The sequence below is a fragment of the Puma concolor genome, chromosome B3, assembly GCF_028749965.1.
Source record: "Puma concolor isolate L17-30 chromosome B3, mPumCon1.1.hap2, whole genome shotgun sequence".
Lineage (NCBI taxonomy): Eukaryota > Metazoa > Chordata > Mammalia > Carnivora > Felidae > Puma > Puma concolor.
In genome coordinates, this window is record NC_141672.1 from 63,762,298 (window position 1) to 63,786,207 (window position 23,910).

The 23,910-nt window shown below is 34.9% G+C and overlaps 1 protein-coding gene across 12 annotated transcripts in view; it reads left to right on the forward strand.

Annotated features, from left to right (window-relative positions):
• The window catches only part of RALGAPA1 (Ral GTPase activating protein catalytic subunit alpha 1), a 271,674-nt gene that overhangs the window by 117,855 nt on the left and 129,909 nt on the right, over positions 1-23,910 (forward strand). For all 12 annotated transcript variants that reach the window (XR_015252424.1, XM_086709916.1, XM_086709922.1 and 9 more), the window contains 9 exons: positions 654-778; positions 1,757-1,973; positions 3,428-3,604; positions 14,780-14,932; positions 17,460-17,653; positions 17,926-18,024; positions 18,775-18,930; positions 20,342-20,470; positions 23,231-23,356. Coding sequence is in view for 11 of the 12 variants with exons in the window: in XM_086709916.1 (XP_086566042.1) it covers positions 654-778; positions 1,757-1,973; positions 3,428-3,604; positions 14,780-14,932; positions 17,460-17,653; positions 17,926-18,024; positions 18,775-18,930; positions 20,342-20,470; positions 23,231-23,356 (1,376 nt within the window). In the remaining variant the exon portion in view is untranslated. The remainder of the gene's footprint in view (positions 1-653; positions 779-1,756; positions 1,974-3,427; positions 3,605-14,779; positions 14,933-17,459; positions 17,654-17,925; positions 18,025-18,774; positions 18,931-20,341; positions 20,471-23,230; positions 23,357-23,910) is intronic.

The following is a 23,910-nucleotide window of genomic DNA, read 5'->3' on the forward strand; positions in this document are numbered from 1 at the left end:
ATGTGAAATAAATAAATATCATTTTTTCTATAAGTTTGTTTCCCAAGTTTAAAACTTTCTTGTTAATGTAGTCATTAAAAAAAATCAAAATAACTTTTGTGGGTTTTTTTTTATATAGAAAAATCTTTGTGAAAATAAACCTTTTTTCTTAAAACAAATTAGATTTTGTAGTGAACTGAAATGACATTATGTCACAATTATAGATTATTTATCTAAGCTTAAATGCATTTCTATCCTACTGAGATGTGCATAGATTGAAGGGATAGATTTCTTGCAAATATTCCTTGGGGAAGAATGGAATTCTAAATTATTAAGGCCCTAAGAAGCAGCATAGAGGCAGGAAGACAGATAAATATACCAGTTTCTTTATAGGCAATATTAACCTAACTCCAACTAGTGCTTATCTATCAGCTTTCTTGCTGTTTAAGGTCATACTGAAGATTGACTAACATCTGCTTAGTTAAATAAAGTAAATATCAATTTACTAATTCTTAAAATTAAATCTAAAAGGAGAGAAATTATTCATAAATGCATGTTTGGCAAATAATTGATATGGCATAGGTAATTTGTTTTGAGTTATTTTTGTTTGTTTCAAATTTAGGAAATGCAGTTAAGTCTTTTCTCACTATATATAGTTATTTATTTATTTTTAGTCAATAAAGAGGACATGAGCCCAAAACTGCCCCCTCTTAATAGTGATATTGGCAGCAGCAATGCTAATGTTCCTGATCTGATGGATGAGTTTATAGCAGAACGACTTCGAAGTGGTAATGCCTCAGTAAGTGTTGTTTTATTTTATTTATTTGGTTTTAGCAAGGAGAGTAGAGAAATTAAAAGATACATACTTTTGTGTGTGTGTAAATTTTCATTCAAAACAACCTTCCTCTAAAATTTATATTTTTGTAGTATTTTTTATTCAAAGATCTAAAACAAATAGGCTTATAGTTTTGACCAGGGTAAAAGATTAGAATACCTATTTGTTTACCTGTTTAGGAATAAGCCCCTACCTTCCTTGTCTTCCCTTTGCTTTTCATGTTTGCTCATAGGTTCTCTTCCTTCCCACTGCCAACCCTTAACAAGAAAGAGGTCTTCTGGCCCAACTCCCATAAGTTGATAGCATAAGTATTGATTGCTTAATAATTACAGATAACTTCAGACTAGATTTTAAAGTTATCTTTGTTTTGAGTATTAGAATTATGGCAAAATGAAAATAGAACCAATTTTACCCCTAATAATACTTAATTATTAAGGAAAGATATACATGTGGAATTGCTTTATTTAAATGGTCCTATTCCATTTGGATTTCAATCTTTAGTGAATGTCTGTAGCTCCATTACATTTCCCTTTTATTTTCAGTTTCATTTTTTTCCTTGAATGGGAAAAATTTTTTTAAATCATTATATGTAATCATTATAGAATAACCTCTTTGCCATCATTTTTTCCTCCCTCCACTATCTCTATTTGCTGCTGCTTTTTTGAATTGAATACTTTGCTCTTTCTATGGTCTTAACTTGAATCTGTGGATCCTTTTGAGGCTTAAGAGTCTCAGGCCCAGTACCATATAATAACTGGGTCTCAGTAGTTCAGGTTATGGCTCCATACAATTACATAGATTATTTAGTTAGTGTGTTTTCACCCTCCTAACTCAGGCCCTAAACCTCAACATTTATTGTGATGATTGTCTTGGCAATTCAGTATTTCAGATGTTTAATGACAAGAAGAAATTTTAATGGTAAAATGTTTCTTAAATTTTTAGACTATGACAAGAAGGGGAAGTAGTCCAGGCAGTCTTGAAATTCCCAAAGACCTCCCTGATGTTCTAAACAAGCAAAACCAAATGCGCCCTATTGATGACCCAGGTGTGCCCTCAGAATGGACTTCTCCTGCCAGTGCAGGGAGCAGTGATCTTATCAGCTCAGATAGTCATTCGGATTCTTTCAGCGCTTTCCAATACGATGGCCGAAAATTTGACAGCAAGTATCTTTTTCTGTTTGAGCAATATGGTTTTTTGTTGACTGTTTTCTGTTTGAGACTTATGGATTATATAACCATCACCTTCCTCTCTAATGTTATTTATATGGGGTTCCCATGTATTTTGATTTCATTTTTCAGTGAAATTCCAAAGGAAGTTTTAGGGAATCACTTCAAGTTGGGACCACTTTATTTCACCAAACTAAATTAAAGACACTTAAAAAACAAAAAACCACTGTCCTTTCATAAAACAAATGGTATTCTAAGACCAAACATGTACAAGGGAAAAAAAATTAAAATTGACTTGATATTAGAATAAAGGACAGTCATGGTTATGAGTTGGTACTATTTCATTCTTTGCAAACCACTGTCTAGTTATGTTCAGTGCTTCAGTATGTTCGATACAATTATGTTCAATGTTAAATTACTCCGACCTTTTCTTGAATAATCACTTCATATTAAAATGACAGCAGTGGTATTATTTGGTGCTGTATCACTACTACATAGCTAGCTATATACACTTGGCAGTGAAGAGTACCGATATTTAAAAAAAGAACGTGGGGGCGCCTGGGTGGCTCAGTCGGTAAAGCATCTGACTCTTGGTTTCAGCTCAGGTCAGGATCTCACAGTTCGTGGGTTTGAGCCCCACATTGGTCTCCACGCTGATAATGTGTAGCCTGCTTGGGATATTCTCTGTCTGTCTGTCTGTCTGTCTCTCTGTCTCTCTCTATCCTTTCCCTGCTCACACTCTTTCTCTGTCTCAAAATAAACTAAAAACAAACAAAAGAAACATGAAAACTTTGGGAACCACATTAATGAAGAGCTGGGAGACGCATTGGAGAAACATGTTTCCTGCCCTCATATATTACCCTTATCTCAGACTGGAATATATGACTTAGAGAAAAATGGTTTTTACTGTATGTGTGCCATTTTTATTACATATATCTGTAGTTGAAAAGCATATTACCAGCTACCAAAAAACAGATAATAGTGATGATACATCATATGCATGTTTAATCATTACTGTTAGTAATAAGCTATGAGAACCTTTAAAAAATTTATTTAACGTTTATACATTTTTTGAGAGACAGAAATAGAGCATGAGTAGGGGAGGGGCAGAGAGAGAGAGGGAGACATAGAATCTGAAGCGGGTTCCAGGCTCTGAGTTGTCAGCACAGAGCCCGACGTGGGACTCAAATTCATGAACTGCAAGATCATGACTTAAGCTGAAGTCACACACTTAACCAACTGGGCCACGCAAGCACCCCACAATTTATCTCTAATTATAAAATTCCATCTGTTAAAATTATCTGCACTTGCCTGAGTGGTATGTAAATAGAATAGATTTAGGGAAATGTTAATGTTTAATCATTTTTGCTAAAGTAGCTGTGTCTTTTGTAAATATTTTTGTTTCATGGTTGAGACATCTATGTACTAGCATTTCTTCTTCCTATAGATTTTGGCTTTGGAGCTGATGCTGGGATTGCATCCTCTGCTGATGTGGACTCAGGTTCTGGCCATCACCAAAGTGCTGAAGAGCAAGAAGTGGCTAGTCTAACCACACTTCAGTTGGATTCTGAAACAAGCAGTCTTAATCAACAAGCTTTCTCCGCTGAAGTTGCAACGGTTACTGGTAAACTTACTCAAGGGAATGTCTTCCTTAAATGTATTTTTTTAAGCCACCAAAGAATATGTTTAGGATTTTATTTGATAGGTTTTAAGTATTATTACTGTTTAAGTACTATTTTTTTTCATTCATCTTTATAGAAAAGTGGAGGAAAAAACACATTAATGTAAGAGTTTCTTGACCTGGAGTCTACATGGATAAGTTTCGGGGAATTAGCTGAACTCCCAGTATTATATACAAAATGTTATATGTGTTTGCATCACTGCATTTCCTGCGGTGATGTTTAAATGATAACCAAAAAGTAGTTGAGAAGTACTATCTCTTTTTCATCATCTTTCAGAGTTAGCCTAGATTTTTATAGATTTCTTTGGCAAAGTATTTATTATAGAAACTGTAGGGAATACTGCCTAGTAGAAGGCCTACTTACTAATATACCAATATTCTATGTTCATACAACAGTAAATTATTTTCAGCAATTTTTAAAATGCAGTTAAATATATGATGAGTAGAATCCAAGAAATTTACTCATGAAATGCAGGGTCACATTATTGCAAGGTTAGTGCAGTGACCAGAGGGATCCTGAGCAGTTTCTAGCTCATAGTTCAGTGGTTCCATTCTGTGATCCAAATTCATTCTGGTTCTCACTGTAGTTTGATGCCTTTTGATGGGCGATTCTAGTTTAGGTATCAATATTGTATCCTGTGGTTCATTGGAACTTGCAAGACTAAATACTGATTTCTGCTTGTCTGAATTTGTCAGGCACAGTTCCTCAGCCACATCAAACATGAAGTTTGACCAGTGGAATCCTTGATGGGCAGAAACCCATCCTTTGTTTTCCCATCTTACCCCTTCTTTTCCACTTCCTATCAGGATTACTAAGAACTGTAACCTGCCCCATTAAAGAATAGAGACTGAGTGGAGGACAGGAGCCAACTGAGTTAGATCATAGTCCCATTATTACAGAATTTAAATGACTCAGAGAGAAATACTAGGGAAAATTCTTATTTTATAGTAAACAGCTGTTATTGTAGTTGTTTTTAAAATAAAATGTTCAACATTACTAGTAGAGAATGTAAATAAAAACCACGAGATACCACTATACATATAGTTAAACAACTGAAGTTAAAGACACTGATAATACCAAGTATTGAAGAAGATGTAGAACAACTGGGAATATCATGTCACTCATGGGAATGCAAAATGGTAAGGTTTCTCTGCCAAAATATGCCAGTGTCTTTTAGAAGTAAACATGCATTTACCTCATGACTATTACTAGGTATTTACCTCTGGCAGCTGTATTTGGAACTTCATGACAGCATTATTCACAGTAGCTAAAAATTCAAAACAGCTCAAGCGTCCAGCAACTAGTGAATGGATAATCAAATTGTAATGTAGTCATTCACTGAATATTCATTGAAATAGGACTCAGAAAAAAAAAAAAAAAAGATTAACATATGTGAAACCATAGCCGATTCTCAAAAACATGCTAGATGAAAGAAGTCAAATACAAAAGACTATATATCATACTTTATTATTCCGTGTATAGGACATTCTAGAGAAGACAAAACTATAGTGATAAAGGTCAGTAATTACTTGGGGGAGTGCGAGTCAGCAGGGGATCAACTGCAATTGGGCACAAGAAAGCTTTTCATGCTGATGGACATTTCTTTGTTTCGATTGTTATTGATTATGGACTGCATACAATTGCCAAATTAATATAACTGTACAGTTAAAATGGGTGACTTAAAAAACTAAATGTGGAAGTTTATTTTCTACAGTCACACAAATTTTAATACTATCAAAACTCTAGATATTTGGACAGTGTAGAGAGTTAATGAACTTTGAAAAGAATGGACTTTCAAAGTAGAAATAATAAAATGGCTGAGAAGTTTTTTAACTGATTTAGCGATCCACTGTACAACCCTCCCAGTCTGTGACTCAAAAGAATCCCACCACTACATGTCCCTTAATCTGGGGACCATCTATTTTGAAGGAGGAGTTAAACATCATGCTCTCCAGTAAACTACATAGGTTTCTTATAGTTTTCGTAAAGCCCTCAGACTATTAATCAGACTGTGATGTTTTCAAAAGACTACTGTATGTGAAAGAAGTCTGACCTCACTTTTTCTTTTTTATTTATCTTTAGTCATCAAAACTGGAGTTCCCCACAACAATTCTAAAAACTTAATATATAAAGAGAACTTGTTTTAGGCCTTTTGCCTCAATATGAGTTTTGGATAATTGAACTTCAAAGAATTTTTAACATGTATATAACCTATATTTACTACACATGGTGACCATTTCTAGGACTCTACTAGGAAGTTTTATAAGGAATTCTGTTCTTGATTAGTGCCATTTGTAGTAGTGTAAGGGTGTTTAAGAAACTAAAGCAGTTCATGGATCAAGTTCTAATTAAAAGATAAAATTCAGCAAAGAGTACAACAGCATATAATCAATGTACAAACTATTCAACACACTTTGATTATTTTCTCAAGTATATTTTGCGTATATTCTCACAGTTAACTTTTTAAGAATAGCTGTGTTCTATCAAAGGGATGTTAATAGTCATGAAATCTTTTATTTTCCTGTAATATTTTCAGAAATTATAGCAGAAACTTAATATAGGAGATAAGAACAAAAATTTAATGGATAAATATTAATATAGCAATACTTATATTTTAAAAATGCATTCTTTAAGAGGAGAACACCTATAAGTCAGGTGTTCTAGATTGTTACTAATAAAGTTGAAGACAGTAATGATTCACTAATAGGTAATCTTAATAAAAAATTACTTAAGTTTTAATTCTAAAAAATGAATCAGATTTTTATGGATGAAAATAATACATGGAAGTAAGAGAAATAGATTTATATTACAAAGCATTTGACTAAGGCTGACGATTTTTTAAATGTTTTTTATTTTTCAAAATGTTTATTTATTTTTGAGAGAGAAAGACAGAACGTGAGCAGGGGAGGAGCAGAGAGAGAGAGGGAGACATAGAATCTGAAATAGGCTCCAGGCTCTGAGCTGTCAGCACAGAGCCTGATGGGGAGCTTGAACTTGGGAATGGTAAGACCGTGACCTGAGCTGAAGTTGGACGTTCAACCAACTGAGCCACTCAGGCGCCCCCCCCTTTTTTTTGTTTTAGTTTTGAGAGAGAGAGGGAGGGAGGGAGGGAGGGCAGGCACATGCGCTGGGGAGGGGCTGAAAGAGAGGGAGACAGAGTTGAACCAGGTTCTGAGCTGTCAGCACAGAACTCAACGCAGGGCTCGAACTTAGGAACCACAAGATCATGACCTGAGCTGAAGTCGGACTTTAACCAACTGAGCCACTCAGGTGCCCCTGATGATTTTTTTGTCGTGTACTTATAAAATATTTGATGAGTATTAAGGAGATTGTTTTCATTATGCCCTCAATAGTTTGTGTTTGTACTAAAATATAGAATTTTTACATTTCTGTAGCTACCATTTAACATATGATTTTGTGCCATATGAATTTACTCCAAATCTCAAATGAAGGAAAGGAAATTGACTACCTACTGTGTATCATAATTGAGCCTAAATGAAATCATGATTATCATTCAGTAAGGGATTCTTAGCATTATATGTTCTTTTTAAGGCATTTATTGTGTTATATTTAAACATTTGTATAAACAGTGTGGAGTGACACATTTGTGGAATTAAAATAATACAAATACGTAATTTATTTACTTGGTTTTTGCTTTACTGTATAAAAGGAGGTAACAGGGACAGAGTTTTAGAATTATTGAGTCCAGAATGTTGATATTTCATTGCTAGAAAGAAGCTTAAATAAAAAGACAAATACATATTTTTTAATTGAGGCATAATTGCATACAATATTATATTAGTTTCAGGTGTACAACATACAGTGATTTGACAAAAGTTAATACAGTGTTATTGACTATATTCCCCATTCTGTACCTCACTTCCCCATGACTACTTACTTATTTTATAACTAGAAGTTTTTACTTCATAATTTCCTTCCTCTTCCATGCCCCCCTCTCCTTTGGCATGGCAGCTACCAGTCAGTTCTCTGTATCTATGAGTCTGGATTTTGTTCTGTTTGTTTTGTTTTTTAGATTCCACATAAAAATGTAATCATATGGTATTTGTCTTTTTCTGTCTAACTTATTTCACTTAGCAAAATCCCCTCAAGGTCCAGCCATGTTGTCGCAAATGGCAAGATTTCATTCTTTTTTGTGGTTAGGTAGTATTCTTTTGTATGTATAAGTCACATGTTCTTCATCCAGTTCATCCATCAATGGACACTTAAGTTGCTTCCATACCTTGGCTATTGTAAATAACGCTGCAGTGAGCATAGAGGAGCAAATATCTCTTTGAATTAGTATTTTTGTTTTCTTTAGATAGATATCCAGTAGTAGAATCGCTAGATCATAGGGTAGCTCTATTTTTAATTTTTTAAATATGTAATATATTGTCAAATTGGTTTCTTAAATTTTTTTTAATGTTTGTTTATTTTTTGAGACAGAGAGAGACAGAGCATGAACGGGGGAGGGTCAGAGGGAGGGAGACACAGAATCTGAAACAGGCTCCAGGCTCTGAGCTGTCAGCACAGAGCCCGATGCGGGGCTCGAACTCACGGACCGTGAGATCACAGCCTGAGCCGAAGTCGGACGCTCAACTGACTGAGCCACCCAGGCGCCCCACAAATTGGTTTCTATACAACACCCAGTGCTCATCCCAACAGGTGCCCTCCTCAATACCCATCATCCACCCTCTCCTCCCTCCCACCCCCCATCAACCCTCAGTTTGTTCTCAGTTTTTAAGAATCTCTTATGTTTTGGGTCCCTTCCTCTCTAAACTTTTTTTTTTCCCCTTCCCCTCCCCCATGGTCTTCTGTTAAGTTTCTCAGGATCACATAAGAATGAAAACATATGGTATCTGTCTTTCTCTGTATGACTTATTTCACTTAGCATAACATTCTCCAGTTCCATCCACGTTGCTACAAAAGGCCATATTTCATTCTTTCTCATTGCCAAGTGGTATTCCATTGTGTATATAAACCACAATTTCTTTATCCATTCATCAGTTGATGGACTTGTAGGCTCTTTCCATAATTTGGCTATTGTTGAAAGTGCTGCTATAAACGTTGGGGTACACATGCCTCTATGCATCAGCGTTCCTCTATCCCTTGGGTAAATTCCTAGCAGTGCTATTGCTGGGTTATAGGGTAGATCTATTTTTAATTATTTGAGGACCCTCCACCCTGTTTTCCAGAGCGGCTGCACCAGTTTACATTCCCACCAACAATGCGCATGGGTTTCCTTCTCTCCACATCCTTGCCAACACTTGTTATTTTCTTCTCTTTCTGATAATAATCATTTTGACAGGTGTAAGGTCATATCTCATTGTGGTTTTGATTTACTTCCTTGATATTTAGTGATGTTGAGCATCTTTTCATGTGCCTTGAAATATATCTGTTCAGATCCTCTGCCCATTTTTAATCAGATTGTTTTTTATTGAGTTATATGAGTTCTTTATATATTTTGGTTATTAGACCCTTTTCAGATATATGATTTGCAAATATCTTCTCCAATTCAGTATGTTCCCTTTTTGTTTTGCTGATGGGTTTCTTCAGTGTTTAGAGGCTTTTTAGTTTGATATAGTCCCACTTGTTTATTTTTGCTTTTGTTTCCCTTGCCTGAGGAGATATCTAAAAACCATTGCTAAGACCAATGTCAGGAAGCTTGATGCCTGTGTTTTCTTCTAGGAGTTTTATGGTTTCAGGCCATATGATCAAGCCTTTAATCCATTTCGAGTTGGTTTTTGTATGTGATACAAGATAGTGGTGCAGTTTCATTTGTTTACACATGGCTGTCCGATTTTCACAACACCATTTATTAAAGAGACTATCCTTTCCCCATTGTATATTTTACCCTATTTTGTTATAAATTAATTGACCATATATGTGTGGGTTATTTCTAGGCTCTCTGTTCTCTTAATCTTGATTTTTTATGCCAATACCACACTGTTTTAATTACTACACCTTTGTAGTATAGTATGAAACAGGGAGCAGGATATCTCCAGCTTTGTTCTTTCTCAAGATTGTTTTGGCTATTCAGTCTTTACAATTTTAGAATTATTTGTTCTAGTTCTCTAACAAATGCTCTTGGTATTTTGGTAGCGATTGCATTGAATCTGTACATTGCATTGGGTGATATAGACGTTTTAATGATATTAATTCAGTCTGTGAGCATGGAATATCTTTCCATTTGTTTGTGTCTTCTTCCGTTTCTTTCATTTGTGTTTTATAGTTTTCAGTATATAAGTCTTTTACCTCCTTGGTTAAATGTATTCCTAGGTATTTTTTTGATGTGATTATAAATGAGTTTTTTTTTAAATTTCTCTCTTTTTTTAATGTTTATTCATTTTTGAGAGAGAGAGAGAGAGAAACAGAGCGTGGCCGGGGAGGGGCAGAGAAAGGGAGACACAGAATCTGAAGCAGGCTCCAGGCTCTGAACTGTCAGCACAAGCCTGATTCAGGCTTGAACTTGCCAACTGTGAGATCATGACCTGAGCCCAAGTCGGACACTTAACCGACCGAGCCACCCAGGCACCCCTTTATTTCTGTTTCTAATGGTTCATTATTAGTGTATAGAAACACAGATTTTTAAAAAAACATATTTTGTATTCTGCCATTTTCTGAATTAATTTATTCTAACAGTTTCTCGGTAGAATCTTAAGGGTTTCCTATATGCAATCTGCATGGAGTGACAGTTTTAATTCTTCCTTTCCAGTTTGTGTGCCAGTTATTTATTTATTTATTTATTTATTTTTTACCTAATTGCTGTGGCTAGGACTTCCAATACTTTGTTGAATAAAAGACAAAGGCATCTTTGTCTTGTTCCTGATCTTAGAGGAAAAGCTTTCACGTTTTCACCATGGAATATGATGCTCGTTTGTCATATATGACCTTTATTATCATATTGAGGTACCTTCCCTGTATACCTAGTTTGTTGAGAGGTTTTTATCATCAATGGGTGTTGAAGTTTGTTCAGATACTTTATCTACTGAAATAATCATATAATTGTTTTAATTTAATTTTTTTTTTTAATTTACATCCAAATTAGCATATAGTGAAACAGTGATTTCAGGAGTAGATTCCTTAATGCCCCTTACCCATTTAGCCCATATCCCCTCCCACAGTCCCTCCAGTAATCCTCAGTTTGTTCTCCATATTTATGAGTCTCTTCTGTTTTGCCCCCCTCCCTGTTTTTATATTATTTTTGTTTCCCTTCCCTTATGTTCATCTGTTTTGTCTCTTAAAGTCGTCATATGAGTGAAGTCATATGATGTTTGTCTTTCTCTGACTGACTAATTTCACTTAGCATAATACCCTCCAGTTCCATTCACATAGTGCCAAATGGCAAGATTTCATTCTTTTTGATTGCCAAGTAATACTCCATTGTATATATATACCACATCTTCTTTATCCATTCATCTATTGATGGATATTTGGGCTCTTTCCATACTTTGGCTATTGTTGATAGTGCTGCTATAAACATGGGGGTGCATGTGTCCCTTCAGAACAGCACACCTGTATCCCATGGATAAATGCCTAGTAGTGCAATCGTAGGGTAGTTCTATTTTTAGTTTTTTGAGGAACCTCCATAGTGTTTTCCAGAGTGGCTGCACCAGCTTGCATTCCCACCAACAATGCAAAAGAGATCCTCTTTCTCTGCATCCTTGCCAAAATCTGTTGTTGCCTGAGTTGTTAATGTTAGCCATTCTGAAGGGTGTAAGGTGGTATCTCATTGTGGTTTTGATTTATATTTCCCTGATAATGAGTGATGTTGAGCATTTTTTCACGTGTCAGTTGGCCATCTGGATGTCTTCTTGGAGAAGTGTCTATTCATGTCTTTTGCCCATGTCTTCACTGGATTATTTGTTTTTTGGGTGTTGAGTTTGATAAGTTCTGTATAGATTTTGGATACTAACCCTTTATCTGATATGTCATTTGCAAATATCTTCTCCCATTCTGTCGGTTGCCTTTTAGTTTTGCTGATTGTTTCCTTCACTGTGCAGAAGCTTTTTATTTTGATGTCCCAGTAGTTCATTTTTGCTTTTGTTTCCCTTGCCTCCGGAGACGTGTTGAGTAAGAAGTTGCTGCGGCCAGGATTAAGGAGGTTTTTGCCTGCTTTCTCCTCTAGGATTTTGATGGCTTCCTGTCTTACATTTAGGTCTTTCATCCATTTTGAGTTTATTTCTGTGTATGGTGTAGGAAAGTGGTCCAGATCCATTCTTCTGCATGTCGCTGTCCAGTTTTCCCAGCACTGCTTGCTGAAGAGACTGTCTTTATTCCATTGGATATTCTTTCCTGCTTTGTCAAAGATGAGTTGGCCATGTGTTTGTGGGTCCATTTCTGGGTTCTCTATTCTGTTCCATTGATATGAGTGTCTGTTCTTGTGCCAGTACCATAATGTCTTGATGATTACAGCTTTGTAGGATAGGTTGAAGTCTGGGATTTTGAGGCCTCCAGCTTTGGTTTTTCTTTTTCAAGATTGCTTTGGCTATTCAGGGTCTTTTCTGGTTCCATACAAACTTTAGCATTATTTGTTCCAGCTCTGTGAAGAATGCTAGTATTACTTTGATAGGGATTGCATTGAATATGTAGATTGCTTTGGGAATAATCATATAATTTTTATCTTCTATTAATGTGTATCACATTGGTCAATTTACGGATATTGAACCATGTTTGTCTCCCTGGAATAAATCTCACTTGATCATGGTGTATGATTGTTTTTATGTGTTGTTTTAACTCAGTTTATTGATATTTTATTGAGGATTTTTGCATCTGGGTTTATTAGGGATATTGGCCTATAATTTTCTTTCTTTTTTTTTTTTTAATGTTTATTTATTTTTGAGAGACAGGGGGGCAGACTGCAAGCAGAGGGAGGGGCAGAGAGAGAGGAAGACACAGAATCAGAAGCAGGCTCCAGGCTCTGAGTTGTTAGCACAGAGCCTAATGCGGGGCTCGAACTCAAAAACAGTGAGATCATGACCTGAGCCGAAGTCAGTCACTTAACTGACTGAGCCACCCAGACGCCCCTATAATTTTCTTTTTTGTGTGATGTCCTTGTTTGGTTGTGGTATGAGGATAAAACTGGCCTCGTAAAATGAGTTTGAAAGTTTTTTCCTCTTCAGTATATGGAAGAGTTTAAGAAGGATGGGTGTTAAGTATTCTTTCAATGTTTGGGAGAATTCACGAATGAAACTGTGTGGTCCTGGACCACATTTGTTCATTGGGAGATTTTTGATTTTGGGTTCAATCCCCTCACTAGTGACTGGTCCATTCAGATTTCTGTTTCTTCATGATTCAGTCTTGGAAGATTATAAATTTCTAGGAATTCATCCATTTCCTCTAGGTTGTATTTCTGTGGTATTGGTTGTAATGTGTTTTCTTTCTTTTCTGACTTTGAGTTCTATCTTGTTTTTCTTATGCGTTTAGGTCATTTTTATCTTTTCAGAGAACCAGCTCTTAGTTTCATTGATCTCTTTTATTGTCTTTTTAGTCTCTATTTCATTTATTTCTGTTCTGATCTTTATTATTTCTTCCCTTCTACTAACTTTGGGTTTTGTCCTTTTTTTTCTCTAGTTTGCCTAGATATGAAATTAAATTGTTTACTTGAGATTTCTCTTTCCTTGAGGTAGACCTATATTGCTATGACCTTCCCTCTTAGAACCATTTTTGCTGCATTCCATAGATATTGGTATGTCATATTTCTGTTTTCATTTGCTTCTATGTATTTTTTTAATTTTTCCTTTAATTTTTCATTCACTTTGTAGGTATTTGGAAACATATTTAATCTCTGTGTATTTGTAGTTTTTCTAGTTTTCTTCTGGTAGTTGATTTCTAGTTTCATATTGTTGTGGTCTGAAATGATTTCAGTCTTGTTGAATTTAGTAAGACTTATAAGACCTAACATGTGATCTATCCTGGAGAATGTTCCATGTACACTTGAGAAGAATATGTATTCTGCTCCTGTGGATGGAATGTTCTGAACATATGAGTTAAGTCCATCTGGTCTAATCTGTCATTTAAGGCTGATCTTTCTTTATTAATTTTCTGTTGAAAGGTCCTGATATTTTAGCGGCTTGCTTGGTAGTAGCATCACCTCACTACAACCACCACAAAGTGTTAAATAAGTATTAATTTATGCTATACATAATTTAAATTAACATGAGTTTCTGCTATGTACCAGACACTACACTAGGCACTGGCAATACTTCAGTGTATAACGTAGATACAGTCCCTGTTTTTACAGAGTTTCTGCATTAGTGAAGATATTCAAAACTAAACAGTGTGTTTCAAGTCAGTGTTAGTCAGTGTTATAAGTGGTATAATGGTTACAAGTGCATATGGCAGAGACTCCTTATTCACACTGGGTAGGTCAACAGTGGGTAGGCTTCTAAGGAAGAAGTGTCTAAAGTAAGACCTGAAAAATAAAAAGAAGTTAACCAGACCTGTAAGAACAGGATGGCCCCATGCAAAGGAAAAACATGTGGAAAAGGCTAGCTCTGTGGCTAGAACTTAAAAGTAACAGGGGAATTATGGAGTGATCAGAAAGTTGAAGAAAGACTGGAAAACCCACTAATAAGTTTGGGCTTATGCTATGGCCAGTAAAGAGCCATAGAATATTTTAAGTAAGGAAGTAACATCTGATTAGATTTTTAGATCTTTTTGCTGCCTTATGAAGAATGGACTGGGAGGAAGGAATAGGGGTAAGAGGGAGATTGACGACTGGGGACCATCAGGGATCACCATAAACCAGGCTAGCAATGATAGTAGCATATAGAGCCATGCAGAGCAAGTTCTTCTCAGGAATAGCCCCGGGTCTGAAGTAAGCGAAATAGAGTAGCAGTGGGTACTAGAGTTTCTCTAGCTGCATCAGGAATGGACATTATCACTTTCACAGATGGCTTCTATTAACTGTTATGCCCAGTTCTGATTCCATTCTAGTACCCTGGAAGAAATCAAATGAGACCCTTAGATACAAAATCATGTACAGTATTATGATTTTCTTTACCTCTTTGGCCTTTGATGCTTCTCAGTTGTATCTTATTGGGATTTTAAGCATTACATCTTAGGTAGAGAGTATTGAATATTCTCTTTATGATAAGTTTATGAAATTATATTTACAGGTTCAGAAAGTGCTTCTCCAGTCCATTCAGCTCTGGGATCCAGGTCACAGACGCCTTCTCCTTCCACACTGAATATAGATCACATGGAACAGAAAGATCTGCAGCTTGATGAGAAGCTCCACCATTCTGTTCTTCAGACGCCAGATGACCTAGGCAATATTTGGAAATTAGATATTTGCCATTTTTCCTTTCAGGGCATTAGTGTTAGGAGATCTTAATTTAGACATCTTAAACTTTTGATTACATAGAGTATTATTATAAGTCTTTTGAACTTTTGTGAGTCTTTTGGAAATTTGTTACTTAACATTTTTTCTTGCTCTTAAAAATATTTATAGTCTAATATTTGTTGTATTATTATAGTTGCCTACAGTCCTGGCATTACTGGTTGCATTATTTTTGTGTGTTAAATTATCATTTATTGATATTCTGCCATTTCCTAAAGCAGGAAGTATTTTTAAGTAAATGTTAAAAAGTGACTAGGAAACCTTAGAAACTGCAAGTTTTAATAAAAGTTATTTCTGCTGAGTCTTACATAATGTAACAAGGATCAGGATAAAACGTCATTTTGCAATTATGCCCAAAACAATGAATAATATAAAATGCCAGTTTTCATTGGTGCTGCAGTACATTTACTCTCTATAACTTCTGGCCTTATAGTTTTAAGGTACTCATTCTCATAATATGCATTTATCTTGCAATTACATAACCCTTATGGTCTGATTTCTGGATTATTTTGGCCTTTTCTTTCCTCCTTTTGGCCTGCAGTTTTTAGTTCATCCTTGCTTTTAGTTTCTTTCCCCAACAGTGGGAAAAAATTTCTAACTTATAGAAAAGTTACAAGACTAGTAAAATGAATACACATTAAGCCTTTAGATGAATTCACCAGTTGTTAATATTTTACCACTTTATCTCTGTATCTACATACACACGTGCACAAAAACAACCCCCCCCCCTTTAATTTCCACGTAAGTTGGGGAGGATCAGAGGGAGAAGGAGAGAGAAAATCCCAAGCAGCCTCCACACCCAGAGCAGAGCCAGATGCATGGCTTGGTTGATATCACGACTCTGATATCATGACCTGAGCAGAAATCAAGAGTTGGAAGCTTAACTGACTGAGCCACCCAGGCGTGCCACTTTTCTTTCTTTCTTTCCTCCTTTCTTTCTTCTTTCCTTCTTGCCTTTCTGTCTTTTTTCTGTCTTTCTCTGTTTCTTTCTTTCTTTCTGTCTGTCTTTCTTGAGCTATTTAGTAGTGAATTGCAAATTTTAGACCCTTTACACCTAAACACTTTAGTGTTTCCTGTATAACCACATTGTAATGGTCACATTCAGCATATTTAACATTGAAACATCACTGCAATTTTTTTTTAACGTTTGTTTATTTTTGAGAGAGACGGAGGGAGAGAAAGAGAGAGAGACAGAACATGAGTGGGGGAGAGGTAGAGAAAGAGAGGGAGACAAGAATCTGAAATAGGCTTCAGGCTCTGAGCTGTCAGCACAGAGCCCCAATGTGGGGCTCAAACTCAGGAATGGTGAGATGATGACCTGAGCTGAAGTTGGATGCTTAACTGACTGAACCACACAGGTGCCCCCATTACTGCAGTTTTTAATCCAAAGTCAAATTTCCCCAGTTGTTTCAGTAGGAATATCTTTTATAGCTATACCACACCACTACCAGCCCAATTCAGGATTCAGAGGAGGATCACACATTGTTGCTGGCTTTGCAATTATTTAAAATTTTGTTTTTGAGAGGGATAAGTTAAAGACAAATCAGTTGATTTTTCACCATATTATGAAGGTTCCATAGAGTAGGGAGATGTTAACAGTGATGGTTAAAACTACAGTGTTTTTTTTTTCTTTTATTTCAATGAGCATACACCAGATGGTTATTTTTTATTATTATGAAAGACTAGTAACTTTTTTATAATACAATCATTGTACACTTTATGTAGAAAGAGAAAAAAAGTTAAACATTAGGCATAAAGGATGTGCATATATTAAGAATGAACTTGTAAATTATGAGTATATTGAGATATTATCAAGTAGGAATAATCTTAGTAATGATTTCGCCTTTTCTGTTATATACACTGAATAGAATAATGGGTGTTTTTTAAGTTGGAGGAGACCTATAATGATATTTAGCTAAACCATCTATTTCATAGTGAGAAGTATAGCATTAGGTTATTAAATAATTTGTATGACATCACATAATTAATAACAGTAATATCCCTTTTAATGCTAAGCCTGATTTAGTTTTGAAATATAGAAATACATTTCTTTGGAAGTTTTAAGTACAAAGATAGGCTTATGAAGACTTCCTACAAGATCTGCTTTCAGCCTGCGATCTTCTATTAATTTGATGATACAACCTGAAGTAGTCATTTGATAAAGAGAGAGTATATACTTACACATATGATCTTTATGTCAACCATATACTTCTATCAGCATCATTTCCTCCTTAGATAAATCCTAGTACAAGTTCCATTGAATAAGTAATTATTGCCATAATATGGAATCACGAACTGGTGAGGTTTTGATCTTATTAGGAAAAAATAACACTAGTGCCTATTGACATTTTTAAAATTTGCTTTTATAGATATTTAAGATTGTTAATTTGACTCTTTCTTGTCTTTGTGATTCTTTAGAAAAATTACTAACACCAACGTATTGGTTTATTTTATAGAAATCAGTGAATTTCCATCTGAATGTTGTAGTGTGATGGCAGGGGGTACACTCACAGGTTGGCATGCTGATGTTGCTACTGTAATGTGGCGAAGAATGCTAGGCATTTTGGGAGATGTCAACGCTATTATGGATCCTGAAATACATGCCCAAGTTTTTGATTACCTCTGTGAGCTTTGGCAAAATCTAGCTAAGGTAAAAAAAAAAAAAAAAAAAAAAAAAAAAAAAAAAAAAAAAAAGAAAAGAAAAAAAGAAAACTGTTAAGAATTCGTAGAAGCCTTAGACCACATTGCCCCCCCCCCCCCCCAACATCCTTACTATAAACTAGTTCCTGGCAGGGTAAAGTCACTGAACCATGTTTAAATATATAGTTAGTGATAGAAATTGGACTTGAACTCAAGTTTAAGCTAAAACAAACTGGAAGAACAGTTTTCATAGATTTGTTGCATTTTATTTGAAAATTACAGATTAGAGATAATCTTGGCATTTCAACTGATAACCTGACCTCCCCTTCACCACCAGTTTTGATTCCTCCACTGAGAATTCTTACACCTTGGCTTTTCAAGGTAAGCTTAATATATAAAAATTATAATTTAAAAGTTTCATTTAATAAATACATATGTAATCTGTTTTAAACATTTGATTCTTTAACTTTTGTATAGTTTTCTAGAACACTTGGTTTGTGACTTGTCATTCATTACGGGTTATATAGAGAGGAAAACGGGCATAGCATAATTATTATACTGGTGCATCATTTTTATTTAATACAACAAAAGTGAATATAGAAAATTATGTTTTAATTGTATTTAAGTGAAGTATAAATCTCGAATTTATATCAAAGAATATGCTGTGTACTTTCATTGTTTTAGTTTTTAAGTTTATTTATTTTAAGAGAGAAAGCGTGAGCAGGGGAGGGGCAGAGACAGAGGAAGAGAGAGAGAATCCCAAGCAGGCTCCATGCTATCAGCACAGAGCCCGATGTGGGGTTCGATCTGACAAACCATGAGATCATGCCCTGAGCCAAAACCAAGAGTCAGATGTTTAACCAGCTGAGCCACCCAGGCACTCCTACTTTTGAAGTTTTAATTTTTTTAAGTGTCATTTGATACGTTTGGTGCATTTTCCTAAATGAAACAGTGTGTGGTTATTCATAACCTATGTTGTACCATTGTAATGATAACAGTAGTTTCAGTAATCCTGATATTTCAATTCATTAAGAAATTGGGCCAACATAAAAATAAATGAAAGCAAATATATTGCTTGCTGTATCACTTTAACAGTATTTGAGTATTAAAATCAACATCTTTAAATTGTAGGCAACCATGTTGACTGATAAATATAAACAAGGTAAATTACACGCTTACAAACTTATTTGTAATACAATGAAAAGAAGACAAGATGTTTCTCCAAATAGAGATTTTCTAACACATTTCTACAATATAATGCATTGTGGATTACTTCATATTGATCAGGTAAATATATACTTTATAACCAATTGCTTTATAAGTTTATCTTTGATTCTTGATTATTTAACTCTTTTAAGGTCTAGAATTAAAAATACTGTCTTATGTAGTCATTTATTTATAAGTTTCTTTGATTTTGTAACCTCATTTGTTCTTAAGACATAGTTGAAAAGCTGTTATGTTAGGGGATTGACTTGATTATTAAATGTGTCTTTCCTAAACATAGTTGAAAAGCTATTAATTAGGGGATTGATTTGATTATTAAATGTATCTTTCCTCTAATGTTGTAACAACTAGTTTGCTTCTTTAAAGTATTAAACCATCTTTTGCTTAGACTGACTACATCTTATTTTAATGTCCTAATGTACTTATTCTTGGGTGTTTTGTAACTGTTACTTAATAATTGGCACTAGAGGCATGTGGATATGCTCATCTAGTAGTGAAATAGAGGATTTTTCTTCTCTAAGAGCTAGCCCATCACATTTTCTTATTTCCATAGATTGTATTAGCACAGTGACAATTATATTGGCTTGGCGTTTGTATCAATATAATCATTACATTAGAAAGTCAAAAATTTGACTGTAGAACATTATTTCAAGGGTCTTGATCCTGGCCATAAAACTGGAAAAAAAAAAAACCAAAAACAGAAACAATCACAAAAAACTATGGGAGGTTGTAAGTCATAGTAATGAAACATTTTTATCATAATGTGGTTAAATTTCACTTGCTGTTGATTTAAAGAACATTAAATTAATATTGAAAGAAGTAGTTATATCTCTCCTCCTGAAAAGTGAAAATACTACCTGCATTAATTTGAAATAATTACAGTGTTCTACCTTATAAACATGTCTCAAACAAAATGACGATCTTAGTTATTGACAGAGACCTTTTGTTTAAGATAAATCAGATTGAGTAATACAGTGTAAAACACTGCATCCTCATGGTAAATTCCAAAGGCTGGATATTTGTCATCAAAGGACTTCAGTTGATCTAATAAAGAGAATATCTCCAGTTGCCACATAATAGGTTATGCAGTTTTAAAGATCAGAGATATCATATGGAAGCAAATGGATGAGAGGAGGAACTACTCTGCAGTTCAGTTTTATAACACTTGAGCCTTATATTTTCAACCCCCTGAAGCAAAAAGCCTTCCATCTTGCTGTCTAGTGTGGAAAAAAAAAAAAAAAAAATGCTGTATTGATGTCAGTTAAACAAATATGTTTTAAGTTTATTTTGCTTTGACAGTATAATACCAAGCATGGATTATTTAGAAGAATTAAAATTAGTCTTTCCAGTTAGGCAGTGTATAGTAATTGCCTGTTTTATTATTTCATATGTTATCTATTTTTAAGGGTATTGATTAGCTGATACCCAAGATTAATTTATGATATTCTTTTCCCCTTCTTTTCTTACTTCTAAGGATATTGTCAATACAATCATCAAGCACTGCTCACCTCAGTTTTTTTCACTTGGTTTGCCTGGTGCCACAATGCTTATTATGGATTTTATTGTAGCAGCTGGTAGAGTGGCTTCTTCAGCTTTTCTCAATGTAAGTTTTTATTTCCTGTTCTTTATAATATAACAGACTGTGGTTAAATAGGCTCGACTAACAAAACAACAGAGAAGGAGCCCTTGTTAGTAAATTTAACAAGCTGATGATCAGGAAAACTTACAGTTTAATTGAAATTGCTTTTATTTTTTTAAGTAAAATTTGAAGTATAAGAAAGTACTAAAATTAGTTGATGGAATTGACACAGGAGCTATAAAAATGGATTAAAATCTGATAAAACAAAATTTAAAATTGAAGAAGTCTATGGAAACAAGTAGAGGCAGGGAAGAAACTAAAGAAAGGGCAGTGGGCCATAGCAAAAGAGAAGAAACAGATGAGATAATCCAGAAATATGCTCTAGGAGTAAACTCTAAACTCTGAAAAGCATGTGAGGATTTTTCATAATAGTTACGGAACTATGGAGACAATGCCAAGGAACTGGTATAGTTGGAAGACGTCCATATTTATGTAGCAGAGGTAAACTAAAGAGGAAGACAGTAGCTGGTTTATAGTGCTACGGAGGTTAGATTTTATCCTTAGGAAAGAATGAGCAAACATTGAGGGATTTTACGCAAGGAGTGTCATGATCAAATTTACTATGAAAACAATTCCTGTTCAGTAGACCAATTATTCTAGATGACTAGTCAGCACGTTTCCTGCACGTCTTTAAGGTTGTGCAGGAGAGTGGCACCTGGGTGGCTCAATTGGTTGAGTGTCCGACTTCAGCTCAAGTCATGATCTCAGTTTATGAGTTTGAGCCACACATTGGGCTTTACATTGACAGCACGGAGCCTGCTTTAGAGTCTCTGTCTCCCTCTCTCTCTCTCTCTGCCCCTCCCCCTCAAAAATAAACATTAAAAAATTAAAAAAAAAAGATTCTGCAAGAGAATTAAACCCTGATGTCCTTAGGAATCCATTTTATGTGATTAAATTTACCTCCTGTGCATCTAGAAGGATACTAGTTCTGTAACATCCTTGGGAAAATTTTTAAAAATAGTTATTTTCTGTTTGTGTGGTTCATATGAGGAACACTTGTTGAGAAAAACTGCATAGGAAAACAAATCATTACAGGAATCAAACCTGACACCTCATCTCTACTGTAAGTTTAAGGTCAGTCTTTTCCTCTGGATGATGTTGAAGATACATAGTCTAAATCTTCCTCTTTGGATTCCATTTTAGATCCCATACACATCATCTTCCTTCCCTTAATGGGAAGCCCCTTTTCTCCCTCTGCCAGGCAGCTTACAAAATAACTAATTAGGTTTTACCTTTATTAATTATAGTCACATTATAAGTATGCTCCCGTTATATCCACATACTTGCACATTCTCAGTTACCTTACCCAACTTTCAACAAAAACCCTTAGCTAATCTCTTTTTTAAATTAAATATTGCGTTTTTTATCAGTTTCATTTTTATAACTAATTTTTTTTTATTTAGAGACTTTAATTTTTTTAAGTAATCTCTACACCCAATGAGGGGCTTGAATTTATAACCCCAAGATCAAGAGTCACATGTTCTACTGACTGAGCCAGCCAGGTATACCTACAGATAATTTTAAATTGGGATGGTGGCTACAAGCTTGCCCTACCCCTTTATGGTATTGTCTTTTATCTGCAAATAAGGATTTTTTTTTAATATGGAAATGAGTTGTTTTGTTGATAATCATAATAGTACCACTCCACTGCCTCTTTTAAAACAATTAGAAACATAAGGAGATCCTGTGGAAGATAGGGTCTTGTTTTATGTAAATAGAAGGATTATGTTTCTAGCAAATTTATAAAGCATTTTTTTGGTATTATTAAACATATAATTCAATTCATAGATATTTTAGTAAACAAAGAAATATATTAGTAAGTGGGTGTTGGTGGGCGTGCAAGAAGGTAGAAGAAGAAACAGAAATGTTCAGTGCTGGGGCACCTAAGTGGCTCAGTCGGTTAAGCGTCTTACTCTTGGTTTTGGCTCACATCCTGATCTCATGGTTTCATGAGTTCGAGCCCCAAGTCGGACTCCACACTGACAGCACAGAGACTGCTTCAGATTCTCTGTCTCCCACTCTCTCTGCCCCTCTGCCACCCCCACTGTCTCTGTCTCTCAAAATAAGTAAACTTTTAAACAAAGAAAGAAATGTTCAGTGCTGATACTTCAGAAATGGCTTAATATATATATAGCTAAGAAAAAGAGGAAAAGTTACCTTCATCTGCAGGCCAACCATAAATTCTTACTTTGTTTTTAGTTAAGTACTATAGGCAATGCTTTTTTCACTTGGCATAATATTATAAAAACTGTCTAGACTAGTGCCTGTTTCTTGAAGATACAATTAATGTTCTTATCCTTAGTTACTTTTATCCTTAGGTAGTAACAAATATAATCTAGTGACATTGAGTCATCTGCTCATTAGTACACTATGTTTTGGTGTGTGAATTGCCTTTAAAATGAAAGTATGTATATTTTTTCTCAAAATTAGAGTAAATTTATGCTGTCAGCTAAGCTATATTCTTATTTGCAGTCCCATTAGGTGTGGCTGATTTCTGCTTAATTTGTTGTTCCTAAGGAGAGCTCTGCATTTACTGAGAATAGCAGTAGTTTATGTGCAAAGTATAGGTGAAAACCTCAACCTTTTTGTGTTGCTCCTTTCATTTTTAATTGTGTCTTATGCTCTCACTTCTCTTTGTACTGTGGTTAGGTCATGAAGTAATTTTCTGGTAATTTAATGACATAGTCAAATACATTTTAAAGATTTAAAAAATCTGACACATAGGCACCAAGAGTGGAAGCACAAGTTCTTCTGGGATCCTTGGTTTGTTTTCCTAACTTATATTGTGAACTCCCTGCTCTCCATCCCAACATTCCTGATATTGCCATGTCTCAGTTTACAGATGTTAAGGTAAGAAATCAGTTGCAAATTTTTAGTATTTAAATGACTTTTTAAGTAATGTATGTTTGATAAAATTTGTGTTCTTTTCCTTTAGAAATCCACATAATCGTTAAAGAACGTTAGCCAGCCATACCCATCAGACACAAAGCTAGAATGTCTGTTAGGAGCATAGCCTTTTTTGTGTTGATAACTTCTTTGGAAATGTTTTCTCATTATTGAATCCATTCATATGCCAATATCATAGGATTCTTTTATTTGCTCACTGAACATTTATTGAAACATCCTATGAGACACATAGTAGGCTACTTCTAAAGCTCCTAAGATTGAGATGGTACTAAACCTGCAAATTTGACTCTCTCTCTCTCTCTTTCTCTTTCTCTTTCTCTTTCTCTCTTTCTCTCTCTCTCTCTCTGTCTCTCGTAATTTCCCAATGTGATGTATCAAACAGTGTAATGGAAATATTCTGTTTTGCTGTAGGAAAGTGTGGAATTGGGGTGGGAATCTTATGTATCTGAGGCCTCATAGCTCCTCAGAAGTCATGCTGATAATTTTTTTTTAATTTT